Source organism: Acanthisitta chloris, unplaced genomic scaffold (assembly GCF_000695815.1).
Source record: "Acanthisitta chloris isolate BGI_N310 unplaced genomic scaffold, ASM69581v1 scaffold24776, whole genome shotgun sequence".
NCBI lineage: Eukaryota > Metazoa > Chordata > Aves > Passeriformes > Acanthisittidae > Acanthisitta > Acanthisitta chloris.
Genome location: NW_008679070.1, coordinates 2,879 through 19,910, shown reverse-complemented (window position 1 = coordinate 19,910; position 17,032 = coordinate 2,879). Strand labels below are relative to the sequence as shown.

Here is a 17,032-nt window from a genome sequence, read left to right as displayed (position 1 = left end):
GGAATCATGTTTGGAAAACAACAAATAAGGAAGCATCATACAGACAATAACAAAGCAGTGGCTGTTTGCTTTCATTAATCAAAGCTGCTCTCTCCACATATACAAAGCTTGTTTTCTCTGGGGAACAAAGAAGTTACAGCACACTAGGAGGAAACAATAGAGTAAGAAAAAACAACAACAGCTGGCAGAAGCAAAGTGTTTTCTTTCCTGTTGGAAGAGTAAAGCCTCCTGTTTTGCCGCCTTCTGAATAATTTTTTTTTTTACTTTACCCCTCAAATAGCAACAAAGTGGACTTGGCTTACCCTAAGTCCTGGAAGAGGGAGGAGAAGCACCGTATTTTGATAAGAAAAATGCTATCTGGAATAAGGAGGAAGGGGAAGCTTTGTGCTCCTACCCCACCCCAACATCATTTCACCACATCACAGTGTGCAAAGGTGAGACTATCTACTGCAGCAAGAGCCACAGCCTTGCAGGGGAACTGGCAGCTCTGGCACAGAGAGGAGTGTCTGAAGGCACTAATGCAACTCAACTAGGGACTCTCTGAAGAGCCTCCTGAGTTCCTCCTTGCTAGGAAGAAGTTTCCAGCCCTCTAATGCACTGACAGAAAACACCAGCCTCTCTGCAGTGAGACATGTGAAGAAAAGCAGAAGCTGTCAACTCGAAGATACTACATTCCCAGCAAAAGGCTCTTGAACTCTGTCAGTCTCTCTACATTTACCACTCCAGCACTTACAGCTGTAGGAATCTTAATTCCTAAAAAAACCCCACTAATTGTTTTTGCATGACTGCAGCTAGTCACCAGCTCATGCTCACGACAAGGTATTACCCTCCCACAAGGGAGGTATGTTCTGTGGAGCATGCTGCTGTAAGAAACCATCGATACCTTTGTGAAGCAGCAACATTCGTTTTTAGATGTTCATAAACTGAACCATATTATGCTGAGATAGATCTAGGTCAGTGATTCTGAAAAACCTGGATGCAATATAGAAAGCTTTTCCTGTGTCAGGCTTGTTAAATTTGTCTGAAAAACTAAAGAAGAGCCATAAAGTCAGATTCCCAACTGCCTCCTTTCATGGGGACCTGTGCTTCCAACCCGTGAATCACTAGCAGCATCTAGTGGCCGCAATAAATTAAACAGGAGATTTTCAGGTTGACCCCATGGAATGAAACACAGGGAAATCAGTTCTAAACAATGTTTAACAGCTTATTTACATGATTAGCTTGAACTGAAACACCAGCGTTACACAGATTCTCTGAAATACCCTGCTATTACTGTACGCCAAGAAACTCCTCCTACCTGTACCATCTGGATTTAATGCCAAAGGACACTTCAGGTAGACTCTGCCATCAGCAGATCTGTGATCTGAGCACAGTAGCAGGAACTCACAAGGCTGGAAAGCATCAGGAGAGTTTCAGAGAGTTCCCACATGCCACGTTCACATGGCATGCAGGAGCATAATGTGGGAGACGGGTGCTCAAACAACCTAAGAATAACTACACAGCAACTCCCAAGAGAGAGCAGAGTACTACAGGCTGCTACACCAGTTCAGAGGGAGGAACAGAACAAAACTCAGAGCAGTTGCAGATCAGTTCCTCCCACCTGCTCGTGTTCTGACAGCTTCTCAAAGGCCAAAATGCACAGTACATGTGGGATGACCATAACATTTAAAGAGATTAAAATGAAAAATAGAATAGCAGACCAAAATCCCCATGAATTCCCAGCTACTGCTTTTGACTACCAAGGAAAAGAAACTAAAACAAAGGGAACATACAGATACTTTTATTGCTCACCTTTTATACGACAGCACACCTTCAGCCATTTTCTTTCACAGCTTGACAATGTTTATGTACACAAAAAACCCAGCAAGAAGCATTATGTGGCTTTCAGTAAAGAAAAAACCCCAAACATTAGAACACCAAACTCAGCCAGGTTTAGTTTTCTGCAGCAATAATAAAAGGGCTTCCCTCCAGGCAGGAACTAATCTTCCCAGGCCGTAGTGCATTTCTTTAAAAAGACAACCCCCAAAACAAATTGCCCTAGATTTGCTGAGCGAGTGGTATTAACTTGCAAATAAAATAAACTTCAGTTTGTCATTTCTTCTAGCTGACTTCAAGTAAAAATTAGGTTTGGAGGAGGAGCAACTTGTTTTGGATGGATGCGGGTCAGTTTGAATTGCTACACCTAACTACAGGCCTACACACACTATCGGGTCACAATGTAGCTTAGTTTGAAATGATTTTTGCAGATTTTGGCGGTGGTCAGTCTTCAGAGTTGAGCAGGTGGGAAAACTTTGTTTAGCGGGAGATAAGGCTACTGAACATGGCATCCACAGTAGAGCTCATGTAATAGACCAGAAACCAGTTTGGCAGAGTGAGTTCACTGTGCCCACACCTGTGTGTGTGCGTGATATCGTTGTGACTGAAACAAGTGGTCAGAAAGCCAAAAAGTAATACTCCAAACCGGTTTTAAAGCAAGAGATAGAACAATGATTTGGGAGGAAAATGCAGAAGTTGTATGGTGTATAACAGACAAATTTGACCAGACGGGCTTGGTATTTCTCTAAACCAAAACAAAGGCAAACACAGCAGGCAGATTCAGAACAAAAGTGCTTTGAGCAGGGGGAATCAGTCCAAAAGGCAAAAAGCACAGCTGTGAGTTGATGTTTAGGGTGCAGTGGGTAGCAATGACGCATTTAATTCAGACAGGTTGGAGGCAGGTGGGGAGGAGAGGTCTACACAAACTTGTACTTCACTCAGTGCAAAACATCCCACCCAAAGAGACTCTACCTGCCGCGTACAAACCTGTACTAATTCAAGCAGCAATTAATTCAGGCCTCTGAAACCAGGTTTCTATTATGTGAGCTCTGCTGAGGCGGAAGTTTCTAGCAACCTCAGCTGGTGAAATGTCTTCCTTGTCCAAAGCCAGATTGATTATATTGATAACCTCCATGCTGGAAGTGCTGCTCAAACTGCCCTCCTTGATTAAAGTTCTGCCCACCCCTGCCCCCCCAGCCACCTCCTTGACCTCCACGGCCACGACCACCACGGCCACCTCTCCCTCCGCCACGCCCACCCCCTCGGTCACCATGGGACCCACCATCTTGATACCTGTTGTCTTGCTGGTAGCCACCACCACCACCCCCTTGGTAGCCACTTCCAGAATAAGATGATGACTGGTAGCCACCATAGCCTCCTCCTTGGTAGCCACCACCACCATGGTAGCCACCTGTTTGAAAACCTGTATCTCTGTAGTTGCTCTCCCTGTAGCCACCATCCTGGTAGCCACCAGGGACCCACCATCTTGATACCTGTTGTCTTGCTGGTAGCCACCACCACCACCCCCTTGGTAGCCACTTCCAGAATAAGATGATGACTGGTAGCCACCATAGCCTCCTCCTTGGTAGCCACCACCACCATGGTAGCCACCTGTTTGAAAACCTGTATCTCTGTAGTTGCTCTCCCTGTAGCCACCATCCTGGTAGCCACCACCTCCACCATCCGCTTCCTTGACCTCCCCGTCCTGCCGTCCACTTTCCTTGAAGTCTGTTTCCTCTTCCACCTCCTCTGCCGCCATGATCGTAACCACCACGTCCTCCTCGTCCCCCTCGATCATGGCCTCCTTGTTCATGGCCTCCTCGCCCTCCATATGATGAGTCATAGCCTCCTCTTCCTCCTCGGTCGTGACCTCCATGGTCATAACCCCCTCGTCCTCCATAGGATGAGTCATAGCCTCCTCTTCCTCCTCTGCCACCACCTTGTTGTGGACCATCAGGTCTTTTCTGCCATGGTGGCATCTCAGGAGGTGGTGGTTCAATTTCATTGGGCCTTCCTCCTCTGTCAGGCACTCTGCCCATTAGCACCTGCAAAAAGGGAAAAGGGGGAACTGAGATAGGAGTTGTAACACCTCATGGAATAGTCACATCTACTGACACACACCACAAACAGCAGCCACTCCAAGGTTTTTACATCCAGAGGATTTCATCAAGGCAAACTTTTGTCTGGTTGAATGTGACAGACCTCTGTTTCCAGTTATTAAAAACTAAACAGGGATTATCCAGTACTTGAAGCAGTGCTAAAAAGACAAGTCAGGAGACCTGTGATTTTTGTTCAAACAGCAGGCACACCAGTGCAAGCAGCACCGGGACAGTAAACTCAGCTGTTTACCAGTGCAGACTGCTAATCTCAGACAAGCACAAGTGCAGTACAACACAGTCTCTCTCCTAACTAGTGCTCTGAACTACTGTAGAAGCCATTGGCTTGATAAACAAAGGCCAAAGAATTCTGTTTTTCAGTAAGGACATGCAAAAACTTACACACCAACAAACAGGTGTCAGCACTGATCAGAGCTCAGCAAGACTCCAGAGGTTTTAAGCTGTCTAAGGATGGTGTGACATTAAGAATTTAGCAAGACGTAAAACAGGACAAAACATTTGCATTGCTTCAAGCTTTCAAGCAATATAACAAAAGAACTTCAAGGCAAGCAGGCTACTTTATTTCATGCTACTGTCTCGGAAAACATTTAATACTGATAATGGAGATAACTTAATAGAATACAGATCAGCAGCAGGGCAGTATTTCATTCCTAGTAGAACATACATAAAGTCTAACGATACAGTCACACCTGTCTTACTGCTTAATTTCTTACATTCCACACTCCAACAACACTAAAATGGTGCAAAAATTATCTGGGGTAGAGTGCCACACCGCTATCCTCCCCTAAATTACTTAGAACTTTGTCTGAAATACAGCTGGTACTCAGAAGCTAGAAAAGCATGCATGAATACCCAAATATTTTTAAGCACCAAGTGCACTGCTGTATATAGCTACTGAGCTTCAGGTTCAGCCATATGCTTTTGTGAGCCTATTACTCCTGTAAAATCATAATTTTAGAGACAAGGTAAATTGTATACTGAAAGTAATCAAATATATTTCAGCAAGTTTTTACTGCCTCAAAGAAGGGAAACTAAACCTAACCAGGTGAAACTACAGTATTCACAATGCAGTGATGCATAATCTGGAAGACATACACCAAGTTTCTTATCCTTTATTTTCAAATTCCACTTACAATCCTAAAAAAAAGCAGGATTTATTCTTACATTCAAATTACTTAAATATTTTTAACAGAACAAGCCATTTGTACCTTATTAATGGCACACGCAGTCTTCTCTCGGATGGACCCACTGCTTGTTCTCATAATCTTTGACAGATCTTGCCGAGCTGCCAAGAGATTTGCAACAGATATAGTGCACTTAGTAGATAAGAGGGCACGTTTTGGCTGGTAGACTTTAGCCAGTTTTTCTGTCTGACTCTGTTGGAGAGAAGAAAAACAAAATCCAGTCAAGCTAAAAGCAATGGGACCCCTCGGCAAAAGAACTGAATCAGCACTGAAGAACAAGACACCACTGCGAGTAGAACAAGTTAACATCAATCCAGTGAAAACCACTTTGCTGCAGTAATTCTTAGTTACAAAGCTGGCATTTGTCAAATTAAGTTCTTAAGTAAATAGGAAACTATTCTGACTGAACTGCCAAGGCACTGATGATCAGATAATTTTAACAGTATATACATGAGACTATTACTTTCAGGCAAACACAGAAGTGTGTCATATAGCTAAATTACTGCAAATGTCTAGAAGACACTGAAACACATCTGTGTTTAGCCCCCAGGCTTCCTTCTGCACCTACACCCTGACCCACTCCCATTCCAGTCAGGCTACCATCACCCTATCTCCAACACTCTATCAGCAGAAAAAGGCTGTGTTAACTCTTTCCACTCTTCATTCCAGTCAGCTTCTTCACAAAGACAAGGCATTGAGAGGTACTTACTGGCAGTGCTAAAGCTCTCAAGTGCTTACTATAATTCAGTCCATTGTCTCACATACTTAGCGCCCAAACTAGAAATGAGATCCTATACTCAACTCTGCCTTGTATGCAATCTCTCCTCCTCTACTGCCTTTAACCATTCTGGCTTTTTTGAACACCTCAGAAGTATGGCAGCAGTTTCCCAACTGACAGACACCAGAAATCTGTGCTACCAGGCATGAGTTAATACATGTTACATCTCTCTTCAGTCACCAACAGAGTATAATGTGTGATGCAGTTAGGATAAACCAGACTGCAATCTGCACACAGACAAAAGGACAGCTCTTTGTCTGGACCCCACGCAACAGCAGTGGGGACAGGTGAACCAGGTTTTCCAGTGTATCTCAACAGGGCAAAAACTCTGGAGCACACTGTAACAGCATATTTTCCATCTACAGGCAGAAAAATGGAACACGACACTGGCTAAAGACAGAAGAAGCAAAAGTATTCACCAGAGTATTAGTATGTTTTCCCTGACAAGTCTTACTGAGCTCTCTGAGCTCAGAATTTTGGTGCTGTGACATTTTTTAGGTGAAACTTGAATTTTTAACTTTTAAACCCCCTAATAATAGACCATGAAGGGTTTTTTTTCCTGATGTTTCTACTATCTGGAGAAGCAGCTATCTAGTCACATTACCATATTCTGATCCTTTTAAAATAAAAAAGGAAATTACCATCATGCTAAAAGTTACGGCTAAAACAAACTGAATTGCATGTCTGAAATACTCTAACCACATTCCCCAATTTTGTATTGTTAGGGTTCTAAAAAAAATTAGACTTGCATTTCAACAGATATAAATGCATATACACAATCTGTGGGTTTTGTGAAAAGATTTCATGTAGTTAGTCAAGTTCAAGAACATCTGAGAATCCTCCTAGGGAAAAAAACCAACAATGCATAGATATGGATGCCAAAGCTGTAACAGTCAGAAGTTCCTGTTTTTTAGACACAATCCATACTTTTGCCCATCTTTATTCACTATTAAAATATTCATTCAAATAATCAGCTAGTTCTTCAATAACCTACGAACAAAAAGCCTGAAAAATACAAGGTTTAAGAGATAGTACACCAGAAGTCCTACTCAGGTGATGAAACAGAAAAAGGGACAGGTCACAGTTCATTATTACAGTTGCTTTTGAATCAAGCATTTAAGAAGGAAAAACACTGAATGGTTCTATGTGTCACAGTTTAGCACTACTAACTTAGTCTCAAACACTGTCACCAGCATAATTAACAGCATGTTGGCAGATCTGGTGAGTCCTAGAAAGTAATTTATATGTACTGTTTTTTAAATCTTCTCATTTTTTTCCACTATGAAACACAGGAAATAGGGAAACCATGTAATTGTTTTTAAAAGCAGAATATGTATCATATACTCAAAGAGAGAACAATGTTATGTCACAGCCACTTGCATGGTTCAAAGACAAAAGCAGCACATAAAGTACTACCCTGTCTATGAGGTAAGAACAAACAGTGCCTTAACAGCTTTTCTCACATGCATCTGTGCTGTTGTGCTTGCAGACACACTTTGAGTTAAGGAAATCTGATCACTGTGGACAGCATAAAGTAAGGTAAGGGTTGATCAACACAGTGATGCTCTTCTATCATCACATAGACACAGCAGTTAATGGTTCACATCATGGTGCTACAAATGCACATGGCTGGATCAGTAATTGTCTCTATTTTTTTCCAGAAGCCTATCTAACTCTATGTTTTGGCTTCAGTGTATAGTTACACATAGTCTGTCTTCTCATTTTACACACAAAAGCCAAAACATAGCAGATAAATAGGCCACTGGAAAAAACACATCACTTTTAAGTAAAATTTTTTAGTCAGAAACTTCTTCAGAAACTCAAAACACAACCAGACAACTCCTGTGATTATTTTTAACGCATGAAGGATGAAACAATGATGCAGTTTTCCAGAGATACTTATTACAAAGTGTCACCATCAACCAGGACTTCAGAGCAAGTTGTTTGTACCTTGGCTCTATCTGACCAGCCAAAGGACTGCACAGTAACATCCAAACGTTTGACTAACAGTTTTCTTCGGACTTCATATTCGTTGACTATGGCTTGATTAATTGCTTCAATCTTTTCCTGAAACAGAAATTTGCAGATTATAGATAGAATGTTTCTACTTAATAAACACACAGAGATACTATGAGGGGCTTAAGCCTGCAATCACCTATCTTGTCAAAAGGACTCAGACCCAAGCTATGCCTGCTGATGCTAATTTCCCAAAGGCTTCAAAGGCTCTGTTACCCTCATGTTCAGCCTTCTACCATTTCTAACAGCACAGCTGTCTTTTTCGGAATGGCCATAAAGACTGCACACACTGCTGAAGCATTTCTCAACACCCACCAGGACAGAGAAGCAAAGGTGAGAAAATACTACAGGCAACAAGCTGAAGGAGATGTAAGGGGACCAGGGTGGCTGTGCCTTCTTAAAAGGCAGTAAGCTTAAGGACAAAGACAGCAAAGATAGAGAACTAAAAGTGAGTAAACTACTGTAAAAGGATCTTTATTAAAGCACAGTCTGCATGCAGACAAGACAATAAAGTGCCCTACAGGGAAAAGCCATCATGAGAAACACACTTGGTAGCAGACAGAGGTCTAGTCAGAGCAACAACTGAGATATGCACCATTAGGGAAATTATTTTTGTATTGACTGAAGCCTGGGTGGAGGGGGGTGGTGGGGCCCACCTGCAGTCTCAACAATACAAACACTGAAGGAAGCAGACTGTTGGGAGTAGATGAGCTTCAGCCTTAAGCAAGAGACACAACACAGAATTCCAGCCTTGCAGCAGTAGCCATAGCTTTGTGCTGGTGCAGCAGCAGTGTTTAACCCAGGCACCATCCACCTAGAACAGCAGGTGACAAAACCCAGCTGGAGAGGATTATGGCTCTGCAGGCTGAGTGTAGTCTCTCCCAGCTCCCACACTGCCTCTTGGAGAGACTATTCAGCCTTAAGCAAGAGACACAACACAGAATTCCAGCCTTGCAGCAGTAGCCATAGCTTTGTGCTGGTGCAGCAGCAGTGTTTAACCCAGGCACCATCCACCTAGAACAGCAGGTGACAAAACCCAGCTGGAGAGGATTATGGCTCTGCAGGCTGAGTGTAGTCTCTCCCAGCTCCCACACTGCCTCTTGGAGAGACTATGAAGGAAGCAGTTCAAATAAGTAAAGAGGAGGAAATTATCGAAAGGCCCACAGGTTAGCTACAAGGAAGCCACAGGAGAGGACAGAACACCATGTCAGCAAGGCTAGGTCATACAGACAGTGCTGGCAAAGGGCAGGAGAGAAAAGTTTAAGTTCCTGCACAAACAGCTTCTTCATTTTGGAAAAGCTTAGCCTGCATCTGGATATACAGCTTCATGAGTCTAAGATCTTATCAGTTGCTGAATATACCAACATATATGTTATGCTGCAAGAAATTGTCTTCTTATCTTCAGAAAGAGAAATCTCATTTTGCAACACACAGAATCAAGATCACTACTTTGTACATCTGAAAAAGGGAAACAGGCTTTAGTGCCTGCAACTACTTACCCAGTGAGCTGGTCCCAGTTGTTTCTTCAATAAAGGTTTTCCAACATGATTAGGTGGAACCTTTGCTAGAGTTTCCTTCAGCTGTTAGAAGACATATAAAAATATTAGCATTGGCTAAAATAAATCTGTTTTTCAAGATTCAAATTGAAGGAGAGGACTCTTGGACAGCCAAAAGCATGACAGAGCAACCTCCAACATCAAGCTGTTTGCTCTGGAACAGAAAACCAAGCACACATCTTTGGGAAAGCAGCTACTTTTATATTTCTGGCAGTCTAAGCTATAATTACAAAAATTAAGAGACAGGAATATAGAGCAGACCTACAGTTAACACAGAAAGATACCATGAGGTACAGGTCCCCTTGAAGACAGAGGGATGATTCTACACATAATCTCTTTAATTCAGAAAAAAACCCACACTTCTATCAAAAAGGTTGTATTAAGACCATGTGAAAAATAACACAGCCTAAAGAAGGTCAACATGACCCTCTTTAAATCACAAGGAGAAAACATTTATGAAAATTTAAATTTAACTTGTGCTTTAAAAGCTTAGGCACAACTTCGATTATCTAACGCATCTCAAAATTTCTGAGGACTTCAGAGGGAAGAAATGGAGTAGCAGTGACAAAAACTTGGATCAAAGCAGGTTGGAAACAAAACAAACACTTCATTTTTCCACTGCTGCAAACCACATTTTTCAGCTTCCTTGGCTGTTCATTCCAGCAATTGATTTAACACATTCAGTGGCCTGGTTTTCCAATGGTGCTGAGCCAAATTTATTTAACTTGAAGACTCTAAACCTAAATGCTTTCAAATAGCAGAGGCAGCAGTTCATTCAAGTACCGGCAGTTTCTTTTTTTAATGTGGCAGATCATTAACAAAGAGTCAATTATACAAAGAGCCTACTCCAAACTCTACTATGTATTTGTGAAGAAAAAGGCAGTTCGATTTCCACATGTTAAATCAGAATATTGCCATTCTAAGATTCACTTTTTAAAAAACAAGAAACTTTAAGAGGATATCTTGTTACAACCATCATTTTACAGTCAAGAGTAAAATTTTCACTCTACGTTATTTAAGTTTTCACATTTTGCTCAACTTTGGGATGTATTTTCATTCACAAAGTGAAATGAATTTTTCAGTTATCAGTCAGCTTTACTTTCGCCTTCTCAAATCCTACCAACATGGGAAGTGTTCAGACTGTAAAGACTGCAGCTATGTATGACTTCTAAAAAATCTATAGGTCAGAAATTCCTGATATATTTGATTAAGCTGTTAGACTGTTTAGGGGTTCTTTTTGGATATAAGTAATTGAGATAACAATCATTTAACCTTGCAAGACAGCATAAAAGAAAAGTGTATTAGTAAAACATAACAGAATTCCCCAAGTATTCTGATTTATTCTATATCCTGTATTTTTGTAGAGTCTCTTTCAACACCATAGCTTGTTAGCATTGTTCACTGCGCTGAGTATTTTCTACCTTTTATAGAGAAATGGAAGCACAGATTTCTTATGCATCTATTTAATGCCTGCAATAAGGCCAAAACTAGAAAACAAACTGCTTCCATTCTACACCCTGGAATTCTGATGGAAAATCATCCCCTTCCTCTTCTTAAGAGGATCAAACCAAGCAAAGAAACGTCGTAAAGAAATGGAACACTATTTACAGTTGCTTGGATTTGTTTAAGTACAATGCAACTGAAAGCTCAGTCAAACTCTGAAATTATTATGGGGAGCTTTGTAATCATATCTGCTATTTAAAGTTCACGTGGGTTCTCTTCTGCTGTTCTGCTCTCCCCTATCCTGAAAGTAGCCTAAAAGCTCTCTGGCCCCCACCCTTGGTCTCTGCACTGGACAGTCCATTCCATTTCATTTCTCTACTTTATAAAAATTACTCAAACAAAAGTAAATTTATTTTTAAGAAAGAATCACAACAGCTTGGAGAACACATACACGTGAAGAACAAAAATAAATGGAATCACAAGAACTGATGAAGCCTTAGGGAAAAAGGTGTAAACTTAATTTAGTTACACCACCTTTTAACCTAAACATTTTTAAAATGGTAGGTCCCTGTAAAAAATTGTTTAGGTGTACTTCTCAGAAAATATTTCCCTTTAACATTCTTCTGAGGCCTAAGCTCAGCATTTTCCATGTCTTCTGCAACAGGTGATGACATTAAAACCCAGAGCAGTCACCCTGGAAGGCAATGGTAGCAGAAGTCCCTGACCTCATGCCTTGGCATGGAAAAAGCCTTTGAATTAATTTTCAAAATCCTGATTCTTGGCACACTCAACAAAACATATTAACTCTCCTTCACAATTCAAACACTGGAGTTTCACAAGAGGCAAATCTCGCCCAGGTACTGGAACTATTTTCCGTCAAAACAGTAACATCATAAATACTCCAATTTTTCTTCCTTTGGATCTTACTTTTTTTTCAATTCCACTGAAGAACTGGAACATCGTTATGTTGGCAGGAGGCTTGGACATGCCTAAAGCAATACATATGCCTTTCAGCTCCTGAAAGACTTCACTGCCACCTCCTTCCTGTGCTTTTTTAGGAGGGGCGTTCACACACAGCATTCTGGCAGCTTCCAGTTCTGAGATGAGGTATGCTGGGGTAAGAAAAATTAGATTTGAGCATCAGAGATAGCAGAGTTATATTACTTCAGAACTTTAGTGAAAACTCAAGTGCTTACAACCAACAAATGTGCAAATGGACTGTTTTAGATAGAATGAGGGCTAGAATTTTGGTATCCACAAGACACTCATATTTCTCATAATCAGCAAGTCCAATGCTAGAAACACAACAAACAAGGCACAGGTTTAGTGCAACCAATTAAAGCGTGGAAAAAATCCCTATGATTCTAACAGGTATTAATCACAGAGTTCAACAGAGCACAGCTGTTTTCCTTCAGGCTTTGCCCAGCAAAGACAGGAGACTAGGAACATGGAAACAAGCAGGATGAGGGACTGGAACATGCACTTTCAGGTAGACAAGCAAGCACTCCTTGAGGCTCTAGGAAACAAAGCAAGCAAACAAGTAGAGAGAAGTGAAATGTCTGATTAATCTCCTCTACTTCCGCAGGCAAAATGCAGAGTGGAAAAATAATCCCACTTAAAAGTACTATTGAGAATTTGGGTTTACAATAACTTCAGAAAGGAAGGCTGTAACTGATGAAATAGAAGCTAGAATGCCTGCAGCTCTCTTCAGTGTCAGAGGTGCAAGAGCCTGTCATCACATTGTAACTCCTTTATCAAGCAAAAGAAGAAAAAACGAAACCACAATTTCTGAACATGGTACATACCCAAAATTTCAGCATTGGGCATCAGTTAGTGGTACAAATTTACTGTGACATAAACAGCCTTTGCTTGCAGTTGTCACAACTTTACAGTTTGAATTTAAAAAAATGCACAAGTTTAACAATACTTTTACCATGAATCACACTGGGTGACCAGAGCAATAATGTAAACAACTATTTCTAAAGATAAGGGCTGAAAAACAGTTACTGCAGACAGACTTGGCAGCAGGGATGGAAACCCACAGCTATACAAAAGCAGCCTACTCTTGAAAAATCAGGACAGATACAAAGATTATGAAAAGAAGAAAGCACTTCAATGATCTCTAGAATTTCTTCTAGATCTCTAGAATGTCTTCTGGCACAGAACACCTTATCAATTATAAAATTCTTAGAACAGGCAAAGTAGTGAAAAATCTTTAGAATCTTTAGTAAGTTCTTCCAACATTACTTTATACAGTGTTTTCTTACACTGAACTTTCGATTATTAACTTCCAGTTATAAAGAGAAACTAGCAGCAGAGGTTTGTTTCAAGAATTCAGAGATCACATGTAAGCTGCCTTTGACCTTCCCTGACAATGACCAAATGATTTTATTTTTTTGCAGAGCTTTTCTGAACCAACCTGGGGCTTGTACTTTTTATTTTTGCAGGTGCCAGTACGTAGTATTGTAATCCAGTGACACTGCACACCAAGACATCAATCCTAACTACTTACATTTATTTGGTGCTTTCCTCTCTCAGCAATGCTGCTACATCTCCCAATCGACATAAACTGTGCTGCATCTCATTAAAATGCAAAACACCCTGGCATTTCATTAAAGAAGGTGGTTCTGTTTCTCCTGAGAAAAATCTAGTTTTACAGCTCACATACAACAGGATACCAAATGAGTTAGATTAATGCAGTTAAAGAGAGCTATGCAACTACCATGGCACAGAAAAAAAGGAGTCTGGCACTACTGCAATTTCACATTTGACAGCAAACACCGTACTGCTGCCAGATAGGATACCAGAGTTCAGCTTCTAAACATGGCCTTATATTACCAAAACGGACATCACAGAGGACCTCTGGGATAAACTGTGTGTCAGACAAGCCTAATTTATTGAATGGCTTGGCTTACAGAAAATAAGCTGAAGGGCAGATTGTTTGAGCTACAGAATACTTTAAATGCAATAACTACCTCCCCTTCATCTGACATTTCTGAGCATACTATAGAAGAAATTCAGATTAAGTCTACTCATCTTTCTCCTACTGTTGAAAATCAAGAACCTACTCTGTTATTAATTTCTTACATCTCAGCTGAAGGCAGAACTAAATTTCTGGTTTGAAAAGTTAAAGAATTAGAAGCAAGTGAGGAAGCAAATAAATCATTAATTACTGTTGGATTTAAGATTCGATTAAAATTAGTACTACAATTTCTAACTCTGATACTTGTAAATATTTTTCATTCTACTGTGAATCAGAATCACACACTTTTTACAAACTCAAATACTATTTCTTCTCTAACGTTTCCTAAGCAGGAATAAAACCAATTTAGCTACCAAGATATGCTGGGTGGAAAAGGGAAGAATCACCACTGCTACTCTTAATTTCCTTACAATCAGCAGAAAGCAACATTGAAGTTATTTACTAAGGAAGATGATCAAAAGAACTGGGAGTTGGGATAAAACACCTCTCCTTCGAAACAATTGTCAGTGCAGAAAAATGCAGGATTTATTGCACCTTCCAAGTCATCAGACTAGGGGCTCCAAAATTCTGATGCATTTGATGTTAGTGGTCAAATTCATAACCCTACTAAATAAAGTTCAGTGGCTAAATTCTGGCAGAGGTCTTCAAATTATTCCCTCTTTGGTGTGTCTTTTGAACAGCAATAGGACAGGCTTTTTGCGGCTGAATGTGACAAAGGTTAACACTCAAGAGCACTTTTCCATCATACACTGGCTACATACTGACTGATTAACCCAAAAGTATAACATTCTGATGCTGTAAATGAAAACAAAGCATGTTTTTAGGTAACTGTTTTTATACATTGTGGTAAACAAAACAGTATTGTTAAGCACAAGAAACAGTTCTATGACTCTTGCACAAAACCAGATTTACTTGCAAGCACACTTTTAACTTACTAAGCAGCAAGAGACAGTTCTTTTGATTATGAAGGCGTTTTGTCACATCTCCTGATGTTAACGATGCATATGGACAGTTCATTTCAGCCAGCAACCCACTCATTTCGAGCTGAAATTCTTCAGCTTCATTTGGACCTTAGAAGGAAAAGGATAATTTGTTATGATTAGAATGAATTAGCTATTTAAAAAGCACATATGCTTTGCTCCAGTTGCTGTTTAATATTAAAACCTGTTTTTAATGGAAGCCAAATACATTCTTTGGGCTCCTCAAGGACATGGCACAACCTATTTGGAGCCTGTTTGGAGCTCCTATTTGGAGCTTCATTATTGTAAAGTTACATTTCACTGACAGTTTTTCCCAGCTATGACAGACAGGCACTGGCAACTTCTGCAGTGAAATGTGACATCAAAAACATCATCAATTTTATGGGTGTATTTTAAATATCAACTAACTCTTCCCACTACAAATGTACTAGATAGGTCTGACAAAGTCATGAATAATAAATACGGTTTATGAGTTCTCATGCTTTGTTTGGTTCTCCCTATAAGTTCACAGGTTCTCCCTATAAGCTCACATTTGCCAATTGACCTTATTTCATACCAATAGCCTTTAAAAATAATTAAGTCACATAAACCAAACTTTTGACAGATATTTTTGTCAAAAATTACTGAAACTAATCTGAATTTAAGTTAAAAATAGCTACTAATGAGAGGTAACTTTTTTATCTTTTGCAAAAGACTTCAACCCCAAATGTCTATTATTTACAAACTCAAGTCACACAAACTGAAAGCAGAGCTTGATGGTACTCCAGCTAACATGTTTCTATCACTGTGTTTAAGAGAATTTGAAAAAGGTGTTGAGACTATTTCTGAATTGTATTTTTACAGAAAACATACAGTAAGATCCTTGCACTACTAGAAGAGGTGAGATGCTGTATTGTTACAGAGAAAGGGAGTGAAATACACTCAAAGAAGAGTGGATGAACATGCCAAAACAGAGAAAAAGAGGAAAAGAACAATGTTGAGGTGAAAGGCAGCAACCTTTGGCCACTGAGTACACTGAAAGTTAAGCTCATAAAAGCATTATGAGCTAATACATTAGATACTCAGAAATACAAGGTATCATACCAATTTAACAATTTAATCTGTAGCATGCCGTGACTAGTTGACCAAAAATAACACTTTTTTTAAAACTAAGGTCACTTCCTCCACCAAAACAATAAACAAACATTTTCAAGCTCCTTCTCTTAAGTGTTTCACAAAGAGGGAAAAATACATAGTAAGCACAGAGTTAAGGTAATCAACAGTAAAAAGAAAATACAGTTACCGTAGTCATGTTACCTTGCACAGTAGGTATTTCTTACATCGAAATTACAAAGAGAAGCATTTAAATAAAAGTATTCTTATGACCTAATAAAACCCCCACAAGCATTACTATTTCCCTAAATCCATCTAAGAACTTTAAAAAGCTCTATGGCTGAACAATTAAAAACTAATTTCAGAAGAAAGACTCTTTGATCCCCACTATTATTTCAACTTCCACTGGTAGTTCATTAGGCAAGTGTGAGGTGGAAAATACCCAAAATCTAGCGGCAAGCAAACAATACTCCCTGGTACAACAGATATTGTCAGCCCAAACCTTTACAGCACACAAGAACACACACTGAGTGCACATTTGTGCTAGAGTTATGACTACTTACTGTTAGTTGCCTGGACATTTTCCTCTAGTTTACAGAACAGCCGTAACTCAGACACCAACCAAGCACAGAGTTTGGTGAACTCGGGGGAGCTGGCTCCATGAGAGACTGCCTGAGCCAGAGCTCCCTCGTCTAACAATGGACCTTTGTAACTGAAAAGTAAAACAAAAGCAGAGTTATTTAATGCTCGCTGTGTCCTTTGATTTATTTTATGCTGTATACATACTGGCAGCTACATCCTCAGCACATCTGTAATACTGAATACCTAAAGTGGTAAAGGATTCCTGTGCTGGACTGCAACAAAAAGCACATTGGAAACATGTGAATAAACTCACCATTTCCATGTACATTACCTTACTGTCAAAGAGAATCATAGAATCAACCAGGTTGGAAAAGACCTCAAAGATCATCGAGTCCAGCCCTACCGTGGTTACTAGACCATAGCACTAAGTATCACATCCAGTCTCATCTTGAAAACCTCCAGGGATGGTGAATCCACCACCTCCCC

At 40.2% G+C, this 17,032-nt stretch overlaps 1 protein-coding gene across 1 annotated transcript in view; it reads right to left on the bottom strand.

The window, feature by feature from the left end:
* Positions 1–2,729: 2,729 nt before the first annotated feature.
* Positions 2,730–17,032, bottom strand: part of FAM98A (family with sequence similarity 98, member A) — a gene marked incomplete at its 5' end in the record, with an annotated part of 17,178 nt that continues 2,875 nt past the window's right edge. The window contains 9 exon segments of the mRNA XM_009077166.1: positions 2,730–3,226; positions 3,412–3,523; positions 3,525–3,860; positions 5,141–5,308; positions 7,845–7,961; positions 9,410–9,490; positions 11,837–12,021; positions 14,828–14,962; positions 16,528–16,676. Of these exon segments, the coding sequence (XP_009075414.1) occupies positions 2,892–3,226; positions 3,412–3,523; positions 3,525–3,860; positions 5,141–5,308; positions 7,845–7,961; positions 9,410–9,490; positions 11,837–12,021; positions 14,828–14,962; positions 16,528–16,676 (1,618 nt within the window).